General features: G+C 34.5%; 1 protein-coding gene across 1 annotated transcript in view; it reads left to right on the top strand.

Annotated features, from left to right (window-relative positions):
* Tyr (tyrosinase) overlaps positions 1-18,045 on the top strand; it is a 76,856-nt gene extending 58,811 nt beyond the window's left edge. Inside the window, exons 4-5 of the mRNA XM_003468603.4 lie at positions 8,491-8,672; positions 17,531-18,045. Coding sequence (XP_003468651.2) covers positions 8,491-8,672; positions 17,531-17,757 — 409 coding nt within the window. The 3' untranslated portion in view covers positions 17,758-18,045. The remainder of the gene's footprint in view (positions 1-8,490; positions 8,673-17,530) is intronic.
* Positions 18,046-18,089: the final 44 nt, after the last annotated feature.

The raw sequence follows: 18,089 nt of genomic DNA, 5'->3' as shown, positions 1-18,089 counted from the left end.
AAACTAAAATCAAAGAGCACTTTCTATACATATTGAACACCTGGGATGTGTTGGGCATAGAGGAAATGAGGAGAAATGACAACATGTGGTTCTTTGGCTAGGTAGCAGTATTGATATTCTGGATTGTCTTTGTGCCTTCTCTGAAAACAGTGTTTCTGTCTCAATTTAAATCTGTGAAAAAAATAAGGGTGATGGTAAGCTCAAATTTCTGAAGCAAGTAGAGTGTTCAAGTGCTGTTCTGGCATCTGTTTTCTGCATCTTTCTAGTACTGTTGAAAACCTTGCCTCCATTTGCAAGCTTAGCGAGACAATACTAAAAAGCAGCATTCAGGTACTGCTCAGAGAACACAAGGAAGGAGAAAATGAATCCCAGTCTTGGAACACTAGTGTTGGAGAAAGTACTGTAGAAATTAGCCAAAAGAAGTGGATTCTCTTCTAAGTCAGCTTCTCACTGAATTGTTCACTAATTCCTGTTTTTCTTTTCTTCTACTTTTGATCCAGAACAATGCCACATTATATCTTTTTCTGCCATTTGTTATGCTGAATTCTTTTGTTCCTTATAAAATGAGCGGTTTGTATAAGAAGAAAGAAAAAACTTACTTTTTCCATAAGTGGGCCCATCACTTTGTAAATATTACCTCATTTTATCCTTGAATATTATTGTTCAGTTTTTCACTTCCCTGTTGAATTTTTTTCTCATAACCACATTAAACTAGATAATGCCGTTTTCATTCTGAGTATAGTAAGGCCTGGAGGGATTTCTCTGATAAGGTTTAAATGGAGAACTTTATTATCATTTAAAGACTAAACTTTCCTTCAATAGGCAACCATTTCAAAAGCAGGTCTGCATGAAGAAACAAATAATCCAAAAGAATGGGCAAGTTAGGAAAGCAGAGGCCTCACTATTATCCAGTAATTCAATGAATTTTAGTAACTCAAATTTATCTCAGGCTGTAGTTCTCAAAGAAAACATGATTATTACTTTATCTCTTCTTCTGACCTTTCACAGACATGACATATGAGAAAAGCAGCTCCATATTTTTTTAATGTCTGACAATTCCCATAGCTTCAATTATTATACAGAAGTCACTGGCTTTCAATTCATATCTTCAGCGTAAGTTTTGTTCTAAAATTAGCATTTGAATACTGAGCTCCCTCTCTGACCTCTTCATAGAAATGTTTCAAATGCATCTGAAAGTACAGCACATCTGGAATCATGATAGGAACATCACAGGCAACACTTTTCCAGTGATCTGCATCTCTGAAAGTAAAAACACCTTGTCTATTAGCATAAACTAGGAAACGGAGTCTGCTGTGTCTCCTCATGCTTTACTTGAACTCCTTGTTTCTACACATCTTCTTTGCCTGGACCTAGTTTCTCACTGATTTCCTTGGTCCTTGCCTTCTTTTGTTTTCTGTCTCAGTCTATTGCTGTCACTATCCTAAAATAACTGAGACTGATGAGTGGAGACTTGTTTCTTATACTTATGGAATCTGAAAAGTCCAAGTGTGAGGGGCTTTAGTTTAGTAAAGACATCCTTTCTGTGGTATTCTATATTAGTTAGGGTTCTCCAAGGCAACAGAATCAATATAAAATACATGTATAATTATTCAAGGAGATTCATGAGGTAGGTTTCCAGAATCATAGAAGGAAAGGCCACAGTGGCCATCTGTGGGGTCAGGAGTAGAAGACTCTCCAATAGCCATCTACATGCTGAAAACCACAGAACAAGATAAGCTGAAGATGCATCGACTGAAGGTTGAAAGCCTTGGAAGCCCCTTGTGGGGCTGCTGGCATGACTCTGCATTAGAAGTCTGAAGAAGCTGGAGGAAAAGGTCCAAAGGCCGTGGCTGGAGCTCTTCTACAACAGGCACCTAACTTCTTTCCTTTTCATCCCAGCCAGGCTATGAGCCTACGGCTGTTCCACTCACACCCAAGGTGGGTCTCCTCCTCTCAGTTTTCTGGTCTACAAAACAATCTTACAGTGACACACTCAGAGCTCTGCTTTACTCATCCACAAGGTGGTTCTTCACAATTACCTGTCACACACCCCATGGTAGAAAATAGAAAATAAGAGATCAAGAAAGGAAGAGGGGGCCAGATTTGCTTTTATGATAAGTTCACTCTTGCAATTAACTGACACATTCTTGTAGTAACAACACTAATTATTCTTGAGGTCAGAGCCCTAGTAACCTAATCACCTCTTAATAGGCTCCACCTGTTTCAACACATGAACTTCGAGAGACACATTCATATTGTAGCATTGCAATCTGTGCAGTCTTTCAAAACTGTAATTTGCTCAGATAGTCACTCATCATTCCAGATACAAAAAAGGATTTTCTATTGCTTTTAGGGAGGGAAAAAACCTCACATAACCTCCATTACCTTTCATTATTGTACCCTAACTGACCCCTGTATTCTCTTTTTGAATTATTATTTTCTTATTCCCCATAGGCATATAAGTGATATTTTAATGCCTTACCTGAATCAACTCTGCAAATTCTATTTTATCTTTCAAAAACATTCTTCTGTTATTTCTTCAAATGTTCGTACTTTGATTCTGCATCGGCATATACCATCAAAGACTTTCTCTGAGGCTATACAATTAGATTATCTCACCCCAAGAAATCCTGTCTCCATGGAATTTACCAGCTAATAATTATAGATTTATTTCTAAAATTACTTGTTAGTATGTGTTTCCATCAGTAGAATAACAGTCACAATTTCACAGAGAAAGGAATTTCACCAATGCTTGGCATTCAGCAAGCTTATTATAGATGCTCAAAATACAGATGTAAAACTGGTTTTTCATGGATGAATAAATAAAGAGGCGTTTGATTTTATATTTTTGGGTAACATTTTGGTTGAGTTGGTGATGTTGGATATCTAACTATATTAAGACTTCCTGATTAGTAATAAAGGTATAATTTTGCTATACTTTTTATTTACAAAAGTATTGCAAAAATACAGAGTTCTCCCTTATGTCATGCCTTATTTCCTCTATTCTTAACATCTTACTAAGAATATGGAACATTTATCGCAATTAGTAGATCAGTGTGTGTGTGTGTGTGTGTGTGTGTGTGTGTGTGTGTGTGTGTGTGTGTCTATGTCTGTGTGTGTGATGCTGAGGGTCAGACCCAGGGCCTCATTCATGTTAGGCAAGCCCTCTACCACTCAGCTATTTCCCTAATCCTATAAGACAATATTCACATATTATTATTAATCAAAAGCCACTTTGTCAAAATCTTTTAGTATGTACCTAGTATCTTTTTCCGTCACAGCATCCCAGTCAGGTTACCACATTACTTTTAATTATTATATCTTCTTAGACTCTTTCCAGCAATGGGAATTTTCTTGCTTTTATCATTTTTTGATCATGACAGCCAGGAGTACTACACTACTGCTTTTGTAAAATTTCTCTCGATAGAAATTTGCCTGCTTTTCTACTGAATTACGGTAATGTTTTATAGTGAAGAAGACATCAGAAGCAAAAAAATTTTCCCTTCTTACAGTGTAAAGGGTTCAAACAATAAATTTACCATTATTAGTGCTAGCCAGATCACCTGTCAGAGGCAGCTCTGATAGGTTTCTGAAATTCTTCAATGATTCCACCACCCTTCTGTACAGAAATCATTAGGTACAGCCCATGTTTAAGGAGCAGAAATGCTATGTTTCACCTGCTAGGTTATCAGAGCATCTACATAATTATTTAGAGTCCTTCTGTGTGGTAAATGCATGTATTTCCAATATTCATTTATTCTTAGTTTACATCAGTAAGACACAGTCATATTTATTTTATAATTTAGGTTACAAGTCAAACATCTTTCCCTTTTCAGTTCAAATTGTTTAAGCCTTGCAAGCTTTGTCAGCTGCCTTCTCTGTCATTTGACAGAACTCTAACATGGGTGGGGGCGCTGTCTTTTTTGTGAACATTTGCTTACTTTCTGGCATGACAACCTATGCCACCCTCGTATAGTTCACACCCCCAATTTATAATCTGTTTTTTCTCCCTGGAGTCCTGGTTCTTTTTTAACCGCTCTGTCCACTACTCCCCCTGGGACTCCAACAATGTACATTCTACATCTCTCAAATTGTCCGCTGTTCTCAATTTCTTTTACTAATTTTTCTTTTTCTCTTTATATTTCAGTTTAGAAATTTTCTACCAAACTATCTTTAAGATTGCTAATTCTTTTCTCAATTACATTAGGTCTACTTATAAACTCATTAAAATCATTCACTTCTTTGTAGTGCTTTTGAGATCTAGCATTCGTTTTGACTCTTTCTTAAGAGTTTCTGTCTCTCAGCTTACAATACCCATTTGTTCTTGCAGGTTATTTGCTTTTCTTACCAGAGCCCTTAACATATTATTCATGTGGTTTTATTTTCATGCTTGACAATTCCAAAATATGCATCATATTTGATTTCGGTTTAGAGATTCCTTAACCACTCCAGATTGTTTTCTCCCTACTTGACATTCCCTGCAGGTTTTTTTATTATTGCAAGTGAGCTATGTTTTTATTATATAAACTAAGGTAAACAGGACACTAGTGTGAGAATTTATTTTAATTTGGTAAGGAGTTGGACTGTGCTTAATCTCTGCTGTAGTTGTAGTTGACTGAGGTCTCAAATCTCCCCATGTTTTTGTCCATTCCCATTCTTGGTTTTGTACTTGCCTATATACTCTTTTTCCTTAAACACCATATGTATCTTTCAACTCTATAGCTACAATCCAGGGTTGCTTTATTGAAGCTATGCTGGTATGGAAGTGCAGCACTGGAGAGAAGAAGTCCTGTAAATACTCTGAATAAGTCACAGTCTTTGAATGGGATAAATGTCTTGGCGCTGGGACCTTCACAGCTGTATCTCCAATGGTACGGCCTCTTTTCCTTTTCCTCTCCTTCCTTTCCTGGCTACTGCATTTCTAATCCATTTCTCAAGGCCCTGGCAGGAGTGGTCTGTTTACCACCACCAGCACCTCCGAGGTGAGACAGGTGGACCGGCACTAGTTCCCTTCCTTCTCCTGCAATAGGGTTTAATCAGACACAATCATTTCCTCTAGGTTATGAGCCTTGTTAGAAAGAAAATTCTGGATATATTTTGCAGTTATCACTGTGTCTTTTACCCTGAAATATCTAACCAAGCATCCTTCTTGGATTTTTATCATGAAAACGTGATGAAGTTCCAAAATGTAAAACTCAGAAGGAATATGTGGGATTTACCTAAGATTACAGCCCCAGGAATTACTGTTTCCTGTAGCTTAGCCTCAGTCCCCAGCTCTTCCTCAAAGTGTTTAAGGACCTAGTTGCTTCTGCTCCTGGTAAGAGGTCTCAGACATGTTCTCCAGGACTCCCTGTACCTTCAGTTAGAGGGTTGGCTCTTTTCTCTGCAACCTCAATTTTTTTGTGAATCCAAGAGAAGTTTCTGCTTTTCAATTTGTTTATTTTTTTTTTTACTGCAAAGATGGGCAAGGCCAGGGTTTTTACATGTCAGGCTGAAACCAGAAACTGCATGTCAGTTTATATATAGCATACTTTTCTTCATGTTCCTCTTGTTTACCACCTTTGCTCTTACCTAATTCTTCTATTGTGAATTTCACTGTTACTCAGATTTCCAGAAAAATGTCCAGATACAGCTTAAATGGATCTCTGATAATAAGATATTTTTCTCTCAAAATGTCAATGTTATTATGAAAGTTATATACTGACATTTCAATGTGGGCTACTCTAGAACCACTTTAATAAAACTAACTGAAGAAGAGAGCCACCTGTGAAGAATGTAATGAAGATTAATTCCTTCGTTTTGAAAGGTTGATAAGGTGACTAAGTGCATTAATGATTTCATCCATTAGGTCTTTCAGTGCAAAAAATTGATGTCCTTGTCCTACTTAGGTAGCGAATTTTTATTGATTTGCAGAAACAAGATTATTTATAAATTAAATTATAGTAGTAATTTTTTTCAGTTGATGAAAGCATCTTTTGCCTCAAGCCTTATTTACTATGCGTTGTGTACTGGACTGTTCCTAAATCTGAAGACTCAAATGTTTTGAATCTGTTTTGCATTTATGCCTATCAGAATAATAACTCTTACTGAAGACCTTACTTAAATACACGTGCCTCTAGCATTTTATTACAGCAGATCTTGTGTCCCTCACCAGTTGTACATTTCTTCCAGTAGGACGAGAATAGTGAGGAGGAAGACAAAAACAAAGAAGAGCTATGGTATGAAAGCTACTAGTCATTTATCACCTAGTTATGTGTCTTCTGTTACTTAATTCATCCTTATAACAGTTTCATTTTTAGAATTTCATTTTGCAGTTGAAGAAAGGGAAAATTGAGTACCTTGTACAGTTGAGTCAATATTTTACAAATACACATTTAATAGCATAGTTTAGGGAGAATTTTACATCATTGGGAAGGTTTTCAGTGTTCATTAATGATCTGATGATCCCTCAATTAGTAACAAATTGAAAATCAACTTTGATGAGAATAGGTTGGAAGTCCAGATTTGCTAAGTCAACAAAATTACTATTTTTTATTGTGGGGGAAAAAATGAGCATTACTGCTATCATGTGGCTTTCTTATTCTCTATTGCACTTTAAAATGTTGAAATTTTTAAAACTTTTTTTTCAATTTGAAACATTATCAATCTTCTTTTTAGATATTACTTTTTCTAGGATCTTCTAAACTACTCTTTAAAACAGTAGCATATTTATTTAGTACTTTCATTTTAAAAAAGCATATAGCAATGAATACTGCCTTTGAATGCAGGTAGGACAAATATTATTCTCATTTTAAGTATTTATAAGCTAAGTCTCCAGAAACTTTAGTGACTTTCTGAGTCATATAGCTACTAAAAAACAGAGATAGGCTTCAAGGGAATTTTTCTAACCCCAGATCTAGCCAATCTTTTTGTCATATTTTTATAATGGCCTGCTATGGAATCTTCTACAACTTGAGTTTCTACTCCATTCCAGCTATCAACTTTCACCACTTAACTTTTTACACTTCATTCCACAAAGAAATTCATGCAAGAGAAATAAACTCTGGTTTATTGAAAAAATTGCTCAAAAGATGGCTCACAAATTAACCGAGAAGTTCAGAGACAGATAGAAAACGGGAAACTTCTAGCAATCAAAACATCTGCCAAAATCGCTCAATAAAATAGAGCATACTCCTACATTACAGCTTCCTTTGCTTGTGTATCTGGTCCTGTTGCCCTTGAAAGCAAGACGATGTTATAGGAATTGCTATTGCCTACTACTAAAATGAATATTCATTGTCCTTGTATCATTATGTCACTATCACCTCTAGAATCATGGGTAGATATGTTTGGCTGAATGTTGATCAACCCTAGCCATGGGTGAGGCTGGAAAAACAAACACAGTTGTTTTAACTTGTATCATTGTAAGAAAACTCTGTCTCTATCCAAGCTCATTAAACATATACTCCTTCTTTTGAAGTCCTGTAATGTTTACAATGTTTAGCTTCTGTTGGTCTTGTTCTGTGCTGTTTTGTTCAACTTTATAATACCTAATGATATAGGCAATTCTTTTTAAGGAAGCAAGAGACATTATGGTAACCATTGTTGATAACCTTGTACTCTGTTTTTCCATCATGTGCTATGTCTATCCTTGGTTTTGACTGACAGCTTTGTTTTGTCATATTTGGTTTTATTCTCTTCCAAAAAAAAAGTAATAAGAACTATGGGAGTAATAAAACCCAAAAATGTGTAAATTTTGTTGTAAAAAAGAGAGGAAAAAAAAGTGCTCTAAAGGATACAACTACAAGTGTGTTTAGGTGTGTTAAGATAGATGACCATATTAATGTTTTTGTTGGATCATTGAACACAACTGTTTGCAGTCTCACTGTTTGAATGTCCACTTTGTATGCTTTGATCCTGTGACTTGAGCAACAATCTCTAAGATGATAATGTGTAATCTATTAATTGGTGATTTCTTACTGTTTTTTTTTTTTTTTGTAGTTCTGTATTACTTGTACCCTTACACTGTTTTGTTTTGCATATACTCTGCTAAATGTCAGGTAGACGTTGAAATAATTGAAAGTTCACTAACCCTGAACATAAATGGTCAATTTCCACTATTATATTCAATTTAATAATATATGTTCTCTCTTTGGATTTTTTTTGAAGCAAAAAAATTTGATTTATGAATATCATTGAATTTTTACTCAACAATAATTAATATCTTTTATCTGCAACATTCTTAAGTTATAAACTGGTTGTGTAAATTTCACCATTGCCCTAAGTTTTTAAAAAAATTTTCTTCGTGTGTCCTTCAAATGAGTGTACATATTATGTAGGGCACAATAGCATGAAATAATATCTTACAAAATATTTTGAAATTATGAAGATATTAAGCAAATTTCTATTTCCTGAGTTTTTAATATAGGTTTTGCTATTTTATTTTAGGAATTAAAAATATTTATTTTATTAACGATATATTTTTGAGTGTGATAATAATTTCCTCTGCAGTATTTTTGAACAGTGGCTCCGAAGACACCGCCCACTTCAGGAAGTTTATCCGGAAGCCAATGCACCCATTGGACATAACCGGGACTCCTACATGGTTCCTTTTATACCTCTCTATAAAAATGGTGATTTTTTTATTTCATCCAGAGATCTGGGCTATGACTACAGCTACCTACAAGATTCAGGTAAAGTTCAATATCTTTCAATTGAATGCCTAAATCTAGTTTGAACTACATCTTTTGAAAGAGTACAAAAGTTTATGTTTCTAGAGTGTTATCTCTATAAACCCTTTAAACTGGGAATGTGTAGTACAACCTTTGAATTATCACCAATATTATCACATGAGCTGAATTCTAAGGATCTTTGAATTCATTGTTGTTCTGCTTACTATAGGTCATTTTGTGCATGGCAACCATGGAAAAGCACTAGAATTCAGTCAGAAAAAGTTTAGGAACATGACTCTATCCTTTGTTTTCCATTGTGAAAGTTAATTCAGTTACTCAAATTTCAGTTCGTTCATCTGTGATTGGGATCATTGTATCTCAAAAATTGTGAGGTACATTAGCACATCTAGTATATTGTGGTACAAGGTAAATATCTAGCAGCTTTAGAATTATCTTAGATAATTTCTTTCTAGAGTTACCAAAAGAATTTGTGAAAATTTTGATTTTTAATCTAATTAGTAAGTTAGATTTAAATATAGTGGTATACATCTGTAATCCAGGCATTCACGGAGGCTGACCCTGAGGCTGAGGCTAGGCTAGGCCAAGTGGCAGGAATACATCTAAAATGAAAGTAAAAATAAAAATGGTGCTGGAGATATTGCTCAGTGCTAAAATAGTTGCCTGGCATGTGTGAAACTCTGAATTCAATCCCCAGTGCCAAAAAAGATAATATCTATTATAATATGAATTGCTACGTCTATGATTAATATGATAATATAAAACACTGGGAATGGAATTTAATCTGGATTTCAAAGAACCATTCTACCTAAAACTATGCTAGTATCTCCTTAACAAGTAAGAAACTGATAATAGTGCCTCTCCATCCTGAATCTGCTACATGAAGATTCTTCATGTGCATTATTAATCAACCATTTATTATGTACTATCTTCCCTAGAACTAGATGAGGATACTGTTCCTTAGAGAATTTTAAGTGGCTTTTCTAATACCAAATACTAACATATGGAGGAACCAGGTATCAATGTTAAGCAGTCTTCCTTCACAAAACAGTAAAACAAGAAATAACATGTGATTAAAAGACATTTAGCAAGCAGTGATGTTCTATTATATTCATGGATAGTTCATGAAACACAAATAAATCAAAATATAGGAAAAATAAAATGGAAAATGAGTGAAATTTACCAGCTTCTTAGTTCTTATATTCAACTCTATGAGTATTCAACTCTAGAAATGACACAGTTTCAGATCTCAATAAGCTACTAATCCAGTGTGGAAGCCACATGATTGTGCAAAGAAAGTACAAGACAATGGACTGTGAAAGACTCATAAGCGTCATCTTAGAGGAGCACAGTGTAGAAAATCAGTAACTTGTAATGGTTCAACCTAAGAAGACAAAACAAAAAACAGTAGGCACATAAGAAACAGAAAATTTTTTTAAACTAAGAGAATAGTAAGAGCAATATAAGTGACATTTGTACAGTGTATTTATGGAATAGTGGGTTGTTACTTGAATGGTGGAAAATCATTAACATAAACTGAGTCACTCCATAATAGCTAATACATATTCTTTTTCTATATGAGTAACTCTTCTAAGTGTTCTGTGTTATTTCCTTTAATCTTCTTTACTTCACAAAGTAGGTACACTTACTTCATTGCTTCACAGACGAAAAACAGAAACATAGACTATAAGCTGCCCCTGTCTATTTACCAGCTGTATGTCATGGGAGTGTGTTTTAACAAATCTGACATGAGAGCCTCTATTTTATCAATACTGTCCTTCTTGTGAGGGACCATTAGTTGAACAAATTGGGTTTAATTGAGCTTTTTTAATTTACCTAAAGATCACAGTCAGCACTATAATGAATGCCTGAGGAGATTAGATATTTTAAAACACTGAGAACAGAGAATTTTGCAAAGGATGAGATGGAAGTGGTATAAGATGAAGGGATTTCTGTGAATCAAAAACAGAGCCAATCTCAAGCAGTAGGTTCTTCCTTCGTTCTAACAAGAAAAAACAATTCATTTTATTTTTCCTATATTTTGATCAAGAGCATGTTGGTAACTATTTTGTAAAGTTTCATCATTTATAATTTTACCCCTATTTCCATTACCAGACAATACTAGATTTTTTCATGGTTTCACAGTTTTGATCATGCTGTTATCTCTGCCTAAATTCTGACTATATTTCTCCATTCGTCAGACTGTCAGATAAGAAATCATTTCTGCACAGTCATTTCTAATCACTTAGACTTGCTTGATAATTTTGCTGTGTACAATCTGTTCCCTTTTTATCTGGATTACAAGCCTCAGAGGTCAGAATTTATCTTGAAAGTCCCTCTGAGCATCAAATCTGCTGATATGGGCTGAAATCAATAAATCAACAGAGTGCAAGTGATTTGTATCATGAAGGTTTTACCACTTATCTAATGTAAATAAAACTTGCTACAAAAATATCAACCTTTCTTTTATATATATATTTTAAAAATCATGTATTCTACCTTGTAGGTAATTTTAGGTCACCTTGATATATTTACATTTTCTACATGTATTTTCTTGCTAATTACTTTGAACAGATTTTGTCTTACTTATTGTAAGCATAAAGTAAGAAATATATTCTCTATCTTCAGATAGCTTACAGTGGAAGAAAAAGACCTTAAACACTATTTGCCTACTGACACATTAATTAAGAGATGAACCTGGTAATTTGAACAACTATTTCTAAGATGACAACATGTAATCTATTAACTAGTGATTTCTTACTTTTTTTTGTAATTCTGTATTACTTGTACCCTTATACTGTTTTTCTTTTTTCTTTTTTTTCCTTTAAATAAAAATTTTTTTTAAAAAGATGAACCTAACTCTAGTGGTAAGTGAAGTGGTGTTTGAGATGATAACAGTGTGACAAGTAGAGTTAAGTAGATGAAAAGAGAGTCTTTATTTTGCCCATATTATTAGAATTATGGAAAAAACATTGCTGAATTTTAATCAGGCTGGAGTTTTCAAAAGATTATTATTGCTATAAAATTTTGTTGCCATTGGATAGTACATTATACTGACCAATGAAAACACTATTATCAGAGTCCAGAGGAAGGTGATGATTAGTTTATCTGCAGGGGTGGCAATAGAAAAGAAGGGAAAAGGTGTGGAAGAATTTGATACTGATTTTGAAAAAAATTTTACAGATATTGGTACATAATTTATATAGTCAGGGAGATAGAAGATGGAGGTGTTAAGAATGTCTTTAAGGGCTCTGTCTTGCGCAGCTCATGACTAGAAATACAGTTTGCTGGGGCAGTAAAATAGGTATGGGATCAGATAACAAAGGAAGCTTGCTTTGTTGTTAAACAGTGAAATGAATGCGACCAGGCACATTCAGGGTGGCACGATTGTAAACTGAAATGAAATCATGTGAGTCATCAGGGTAAATATGCCTTAGGTGTTAAGAGATGCTGAGACCCTCAAATCCTAATGTCTGGTACCCTTAGATAATAATGTGTGAGCATATAAATTATTATCTCAGCTACTTTTAAAATTCTGCATATTAGTGTTTTTTTTTTAATTTTTTGTTTTATTAGTACATGTCTGCTTGCAAAAAAGTTTATATTTCTTGTGTAGAATTAACACATATAAATAACACGATTTAAATTATTTTTTACCCCCTCTCAATTTTTATTTGTTTATGGGAAAGCAAATCGAGAATTAGAAGACTTTCTAAAATACAAAGGTATTTTCTGGCAAATATTAAATCCAAGATTTCTGATCTCTGTCAACATAGAAGAAAGGGTGCCCTTCAGCCCCGACATTGTCTTTTACACACGTACTCTACCACGTTGTTCCTTCCCTGGTGTCCAATTGGCTTTTTTAACTTCAAAGGCAACAGATATCATTAAGTGAGGGCAGAGGACAATCAAAGATTCCTAACATATTAGAGTCTAAAAGGTACTTACGCTAATAAAATTATAAGAAACAAAACAATTTGGAATACTTTATGTGTCTATGTAGAATGTGTTTCAACTTAGATAGTTAACTTCAAAGAGGTTTGCTTTAAAAATAAATAATCCCCTTTTAAATTTTATGAATCATTATATGTAATTGCTTCTGTTGTAGGTTCAAGAAGCTTAAAATTTATCTCCATTCATTACTAAACATTATTTAAATTTCTTTAAAAAGCTCATACAATTTAGACCAAGGAGGTTATTGTTCATCTTTCACATATTCATGTTTATAATTATTTAAGTGTTTTGTATGAAAAGGGAGCACTTGTCTGGCATTTGTCAAAGGTGTTCCATTATAATCAAATTTAGTGAATACTTTTAAAATTGTTAGTAGGAGTGATTTTCTTGCAAAAGTAACTTACTAAAATACAAGACCAAAAATCTTTGGCAATGAAAAATTGTGACCTTGATCTGCTGATAAATATAATCCTATCTTCTGTATAGAACACTAAGAATTCCCTTCTCTTTTGAGAACTCCCTTTTTCCACGATAGACCTAGAAACTTGATTTCAAAACATGAGAGGAGAGACAATGTTCATAATAGCTGCACTCTCATGCTGCAAATGTCATTTGACAAGACCTATGTCATTCATCAATTTGTTCAGTATCCATGTTCGGCTGTGTGTCCAGCTATGTGAATGCTGTTCCTTTCTGCCAGGGATGGCTTGCCGTCAACACCACAAACTCAAGATCTAACTCATTCTTCTACTCAGAGGGTCAGGCTTCTGGAATACCTTTCCTAATTTTGCAGATCTTTAACCTGAATGATCTCACTACATTTTTTACACTCTTTTAATTGAACAAATTTGTTCTTTAAATAATTAGTTAGTCTCCTTTTCCAGTTATTATTTCTTTGAGGCCAGGAATGCTATTACATTTATCTTTCACTCTCAATGCTGGGACTACCACCTGGCCCATAGTGTGTCTCAGTGAATATTTATGTCTTGAAGAAATAAATGAATAATGGAATGAAAGATAAAAGAAAACATGTTTGCTCTCAAAAATCTATGACAAACCTAAGAAAGTAAGACATACATATGAATAATTATAATGCATGAGTTATCATGCCAGGAGAAAAGAACCAGTCTGAGAATACAGAAGAGGGAATTAGGCTAGTAACCAAGGCAGGTGTGAAAGAAAAGTCTCTTACTGAAAGTAAGTCGATAGAGAAATTGATGAAATTATTGTGGAAAAACAAGAATCCATAACAGTTGGATACTGTTTTCTATATGGTAGGTGTTGTCCCAAGGCTTATGTATACTTTGTTTACTGTAATCATTACAAATAAACTTTCTTTGGTGACAGTAAAAATTCAGACCACATAGAATAAAATAGAGTAATATGATAGAACCTGGATAACATCACAGACAAAAAAATGGTACATAAAACTAAAATCACATGATCTGAGCCTTTCATAATAAAGGAAATACCATTTATTATATAACCACCATGAATTTTGTTGGACTTTTTCAATGTACCAAATATTGAAGTCACTAACAGCAACATAAGTTGGACATTATAGTCCCATTTTCAAGACAATTTTTAAATATATTGAAAACAATAACTGTTGGGTTTGGTGGAAACAATTTTCACTTTTATTTCTCTTTAGTCTTATTGGGTTTCATTTTTAAATTTAAATTTATATCATTCAAAACTATAGATTTTTCACTGTAACTTTACCTTTGGTGATAATAAAAAATACAAAATTTCAGTATCAACTGCATTACCCTTGGAAACCTGTAAATTTTAGAGACGTCTTAGTGACAGTAGGCAAGTAGATGTAGCAAATTTGTTCAAGGCTCCCAACCTCACCTAAACCAACTTTTATCTCTTTGAATATAGGTACTTAATACACAGTTAGATTTTAAGAAATTTTTGATGGAAAAGAGAGTATTATTAATATAATCATTCTGAATTTTATCAAATTTATGGTAAACAATGAAATTCTTGTTTCTAATTTTACTTCATGTTGCTACATATTCCTCCCAAGATGCTTTCTTATACAGTGGACATTCCCATTCCTTGCTTTGTATATATAATTTTTTATCATGTAGTAAGTTTACATATAATTGTAATTCCATAATGACCTAGTATATTTAGCTTTTAGCAGGAAAATAATTACCTTTTCAAGATAATTATGACCTTTTAAAATACAAATGGCATAAGGTTAACTGAAGTAACTCAGACCTACAAGCTTAAATATCACAAGTTCTTTTATATGAAAAACTTAATATATACAAAGTACATAATAAATGACAGATATATTAAATTATAGAAAAAAAGAAATATTGCCATCTAGCATGAACAATGTATCTAAAAGTGTACATTAACTTAGTAAAATTGTCTTATATATTTTATATGTTCCATAGCCAATTACTCTGGCTTTCAATCTGTGTATACAATGGTTAATTTTATAAGATAAATAAATGAATCTGATGCTGGAAAAATAAGAGGTGATGGAACAGGAAAAAAGAATGGAATTGCACCTTGTTATGTACATGTACCAGGTGCCTACAGTGAATGTAATTGTTATGTACTGAAGACATATACTAATAAAAAATGGGCAAGCAAGGTTCTGGACAGGGGAACAACCTGACAGGCTTTGTGATTTCACAGCATCTCTCTGGCTGCCAGATTAGCAGATAGGATGGGTCCAAGCTAATGCTCAAACCTTGTTTTTAGCAAGCTAGTCAGAAATGTTCTTTTCAGAATCCTAACTATTGCCATGGGTACTGTTGAATTTTGGCAAAATGTAGCTTTTGAATGTGCACTTTTTAAGTTATCTGCCTTTTAATAAACATTGACTTCTATAAATAAGATAAAATACACATGACCAAAAATTTCATGGGAAATAAGAAAAGAAAAAAGAAAAGAAGAGAATATATTGATTTATGAAATCAATCCAGAAATGGGAGGTGCATTTAGTTATGGAAAAGGCAGAAATACAACTGAGCCTGAGAGACATCAGAAATCGAGGAACTGAACACCCTAAAGCCAGGGAACTCTTTTCTCCCAAGCCCTAGCTTTCAATGTGTGTTGGTTGCACCCATCTACTTTTTGGGAAGTATGGCTGTCATCAGTTTCTGAGTCACCTGACTCTCAATTCCAGATTAGTAAATCTCAGGTAATAATTTTGAGGGATCACCCTGGCGAAGCCCTGACTCCACCATTTACTAAGCACCCATAGGCAAGAAGAGGAGACATGAAGGAATGCTATAGTTCCCACTGCCGCAGAGGAGGGAGGTAGGAATTGGGAGTAAATATGCTTAAAGCCAAGCAAAACAAAGCAGTAAAATTGGTACAGAACTCCAAAGCAGGATAATATGAAATCAACAAAGGCTACCATAATATATCTTGCTATCTTCACAATAGTTGTCCATACCATCATATACAGCAAAATCAAACAAAACAAAACAGAATAACAATAAATCAGAATAAAACAAAACAATGAGATCAATATTGCAATCTTCCAAATAGTTGCTCAGGTTACCAGATGCAAGGATAAAACAAAACAGTACAATGCAGCAAAACATTGGATTTCAAAAACAAGACAGGAATAATATCCCCCAAAGTTGATGCAGTGTACACTGCCATCCTCCAAGTAGACGCCCAGGCCACCAGCCCCAGGCCTGCAGAGTTAGCCAAACAACACAAGCATCAAACTATTCCCGTCCCTTAAGTTGTTATCAGCTCACCCCGTTCTCCAATCAACGGGAAGGCCTAGTTTCTCTCCTTACTGAGGCTCTTACCCATCAGTATAGTGGGGCCTGCTTTGTGAGAAGGCATGATTCCTCTCATTGCTATAATTTTTAAGAGATCAGAGCTGCGCCTTTATTTACTTACATAAGACCAAGACTGGCCATATAAACAAACCATTGTGATTATTTTGATCTTCACCACAATTCTTGTTGTTTTTCTTACATATATGTGACCAGATGCAAAATAAAACCATGAAGCATATGTTTTAATTAATTTCATTTTATAAACACATGCAAGGAATCACTTTCATACAGTCATATTTAAATAATAACAAATAGAATTTAATCAGTATAATATAGAAGAAATGATAACCTCTTAACCTTTTAAATATTTAAGATTTGTTGAACTAAATATAAAAATGATGTTAAGAAACCAGTGGTCTTTGATGAGGTCAAATGTGACCTCATAATACAATCTCTGAGCAGTGAAAGGGAATGCACTACATATATTTGTGAATTGTAAGTTTCAGATTATCAACACTAAGGAATTTTAGAGGTAGAAAGTTTTTATGGGTGGTAGTCACCAGTGTTGTCCCTTATCAGAGGCATTTGCTTATGTGGTTTGAAGCAATGTAACCAATTAGAATACTGGAACGTTTTCCTTTCATGATTATTAAAAACACACTTGATAACAAGCTTTAAAATTTAAATATGTGATTTCAAAGCATTAGGAGATTTTACAAATGTCTCAAAGCTCTTGGAGGGTTCTGAGATCACTGAGCATTTAGTAACATTCTTGTCAGTTAATGTTGGTCAGATATTAAAACTCATTGAATAATTAATGCAGTAGTGTTGCACTGCTAATCAGACGTCATAAGACCAGCAGAAAACACTAACAAATGAGCGCACACTATATACCAGACACTGAATAATTTATTATAGACGATCTGCCAACTGTAAAACATCCCAACCACAGAGTATCATTTTCCTTTCTCCCTAGGGAAGAAACTGAGGAGGAAGGCGTACAACTTGCTCAAGCTCTTACCCCTAATCAGTAGCAGAGCTGGCGTTCGATCCTGTGTCCAACTCCGAAGTATTAGCCAAAGATCGTGATGATGCTGATGACATAAAAAACAATGAAAAAATTGAGATTTCCTTCTATTTCAGATCCAGACTTCTTTCAAACCTACTTCGAGCCCTACTTGGAACAAGCACGTCAGATCTGGCCGTGGCTGCTCGGAGCAGCTTTGGTAGGGGCCGCGCTTGCTGCAGCACTGGTGGGGTTAACCAGCCTGCTGTGCCATCACAAGAGAAAGCAGCTCCCTGAGGAAAAGCAGCCACTCCTCACAGAGAAGGAGGACTACAGCAGCTTATTGCATCAAAGCCATTTGTAAAAGGCACAAGCAATAGAGTGGGACCAGAGCGCAAGTCCTTACTCTAGCTGAGTGCTGTGCAGGTTCCCCAGAGCCACTCCCCACAGAAATCCCTGTTTGTCAGTGAAGATCACTCTAAGAATTGTAATCTAATGCTAAATGTAGCCCCTACACAGACACCCAAGTAGAACACAGCTATTCGTCTTTCTGTTTTCACTCAGTCCTTCTTATAGTTCTCCCCAAGCCCCTATTTGGTACTAAGGAAATGCTGCTGTATAAGAATAAAAGTTCTCTTATATGAAAATGGAATACTAGTCATCTATTTTTTTAAAAGTTTTAATTTTTAAAGTTTT

The sequence above is a fragment of the Cavia porcellus genome, unplaced genomic scaffold, assembly GCF_034190915.1.
Source record: "Cavia porcellus strain 051 isolate PalLab524CR breed Dunkin Hartley unplaced genomic scaffold, mCavPor4.1 scaffold_9, whole genome shotgun sequence".
Classification (NCBI taxonomy): domain Eukaryota; kingdom Metazoa; phylum Chordata; class Mammalia; order Rodentia; family Caviidae; genus Cavia; species Cavia porcellus.
This window is presented reverse-complemented; position numbering and strand designations above follow the sequence as displayed.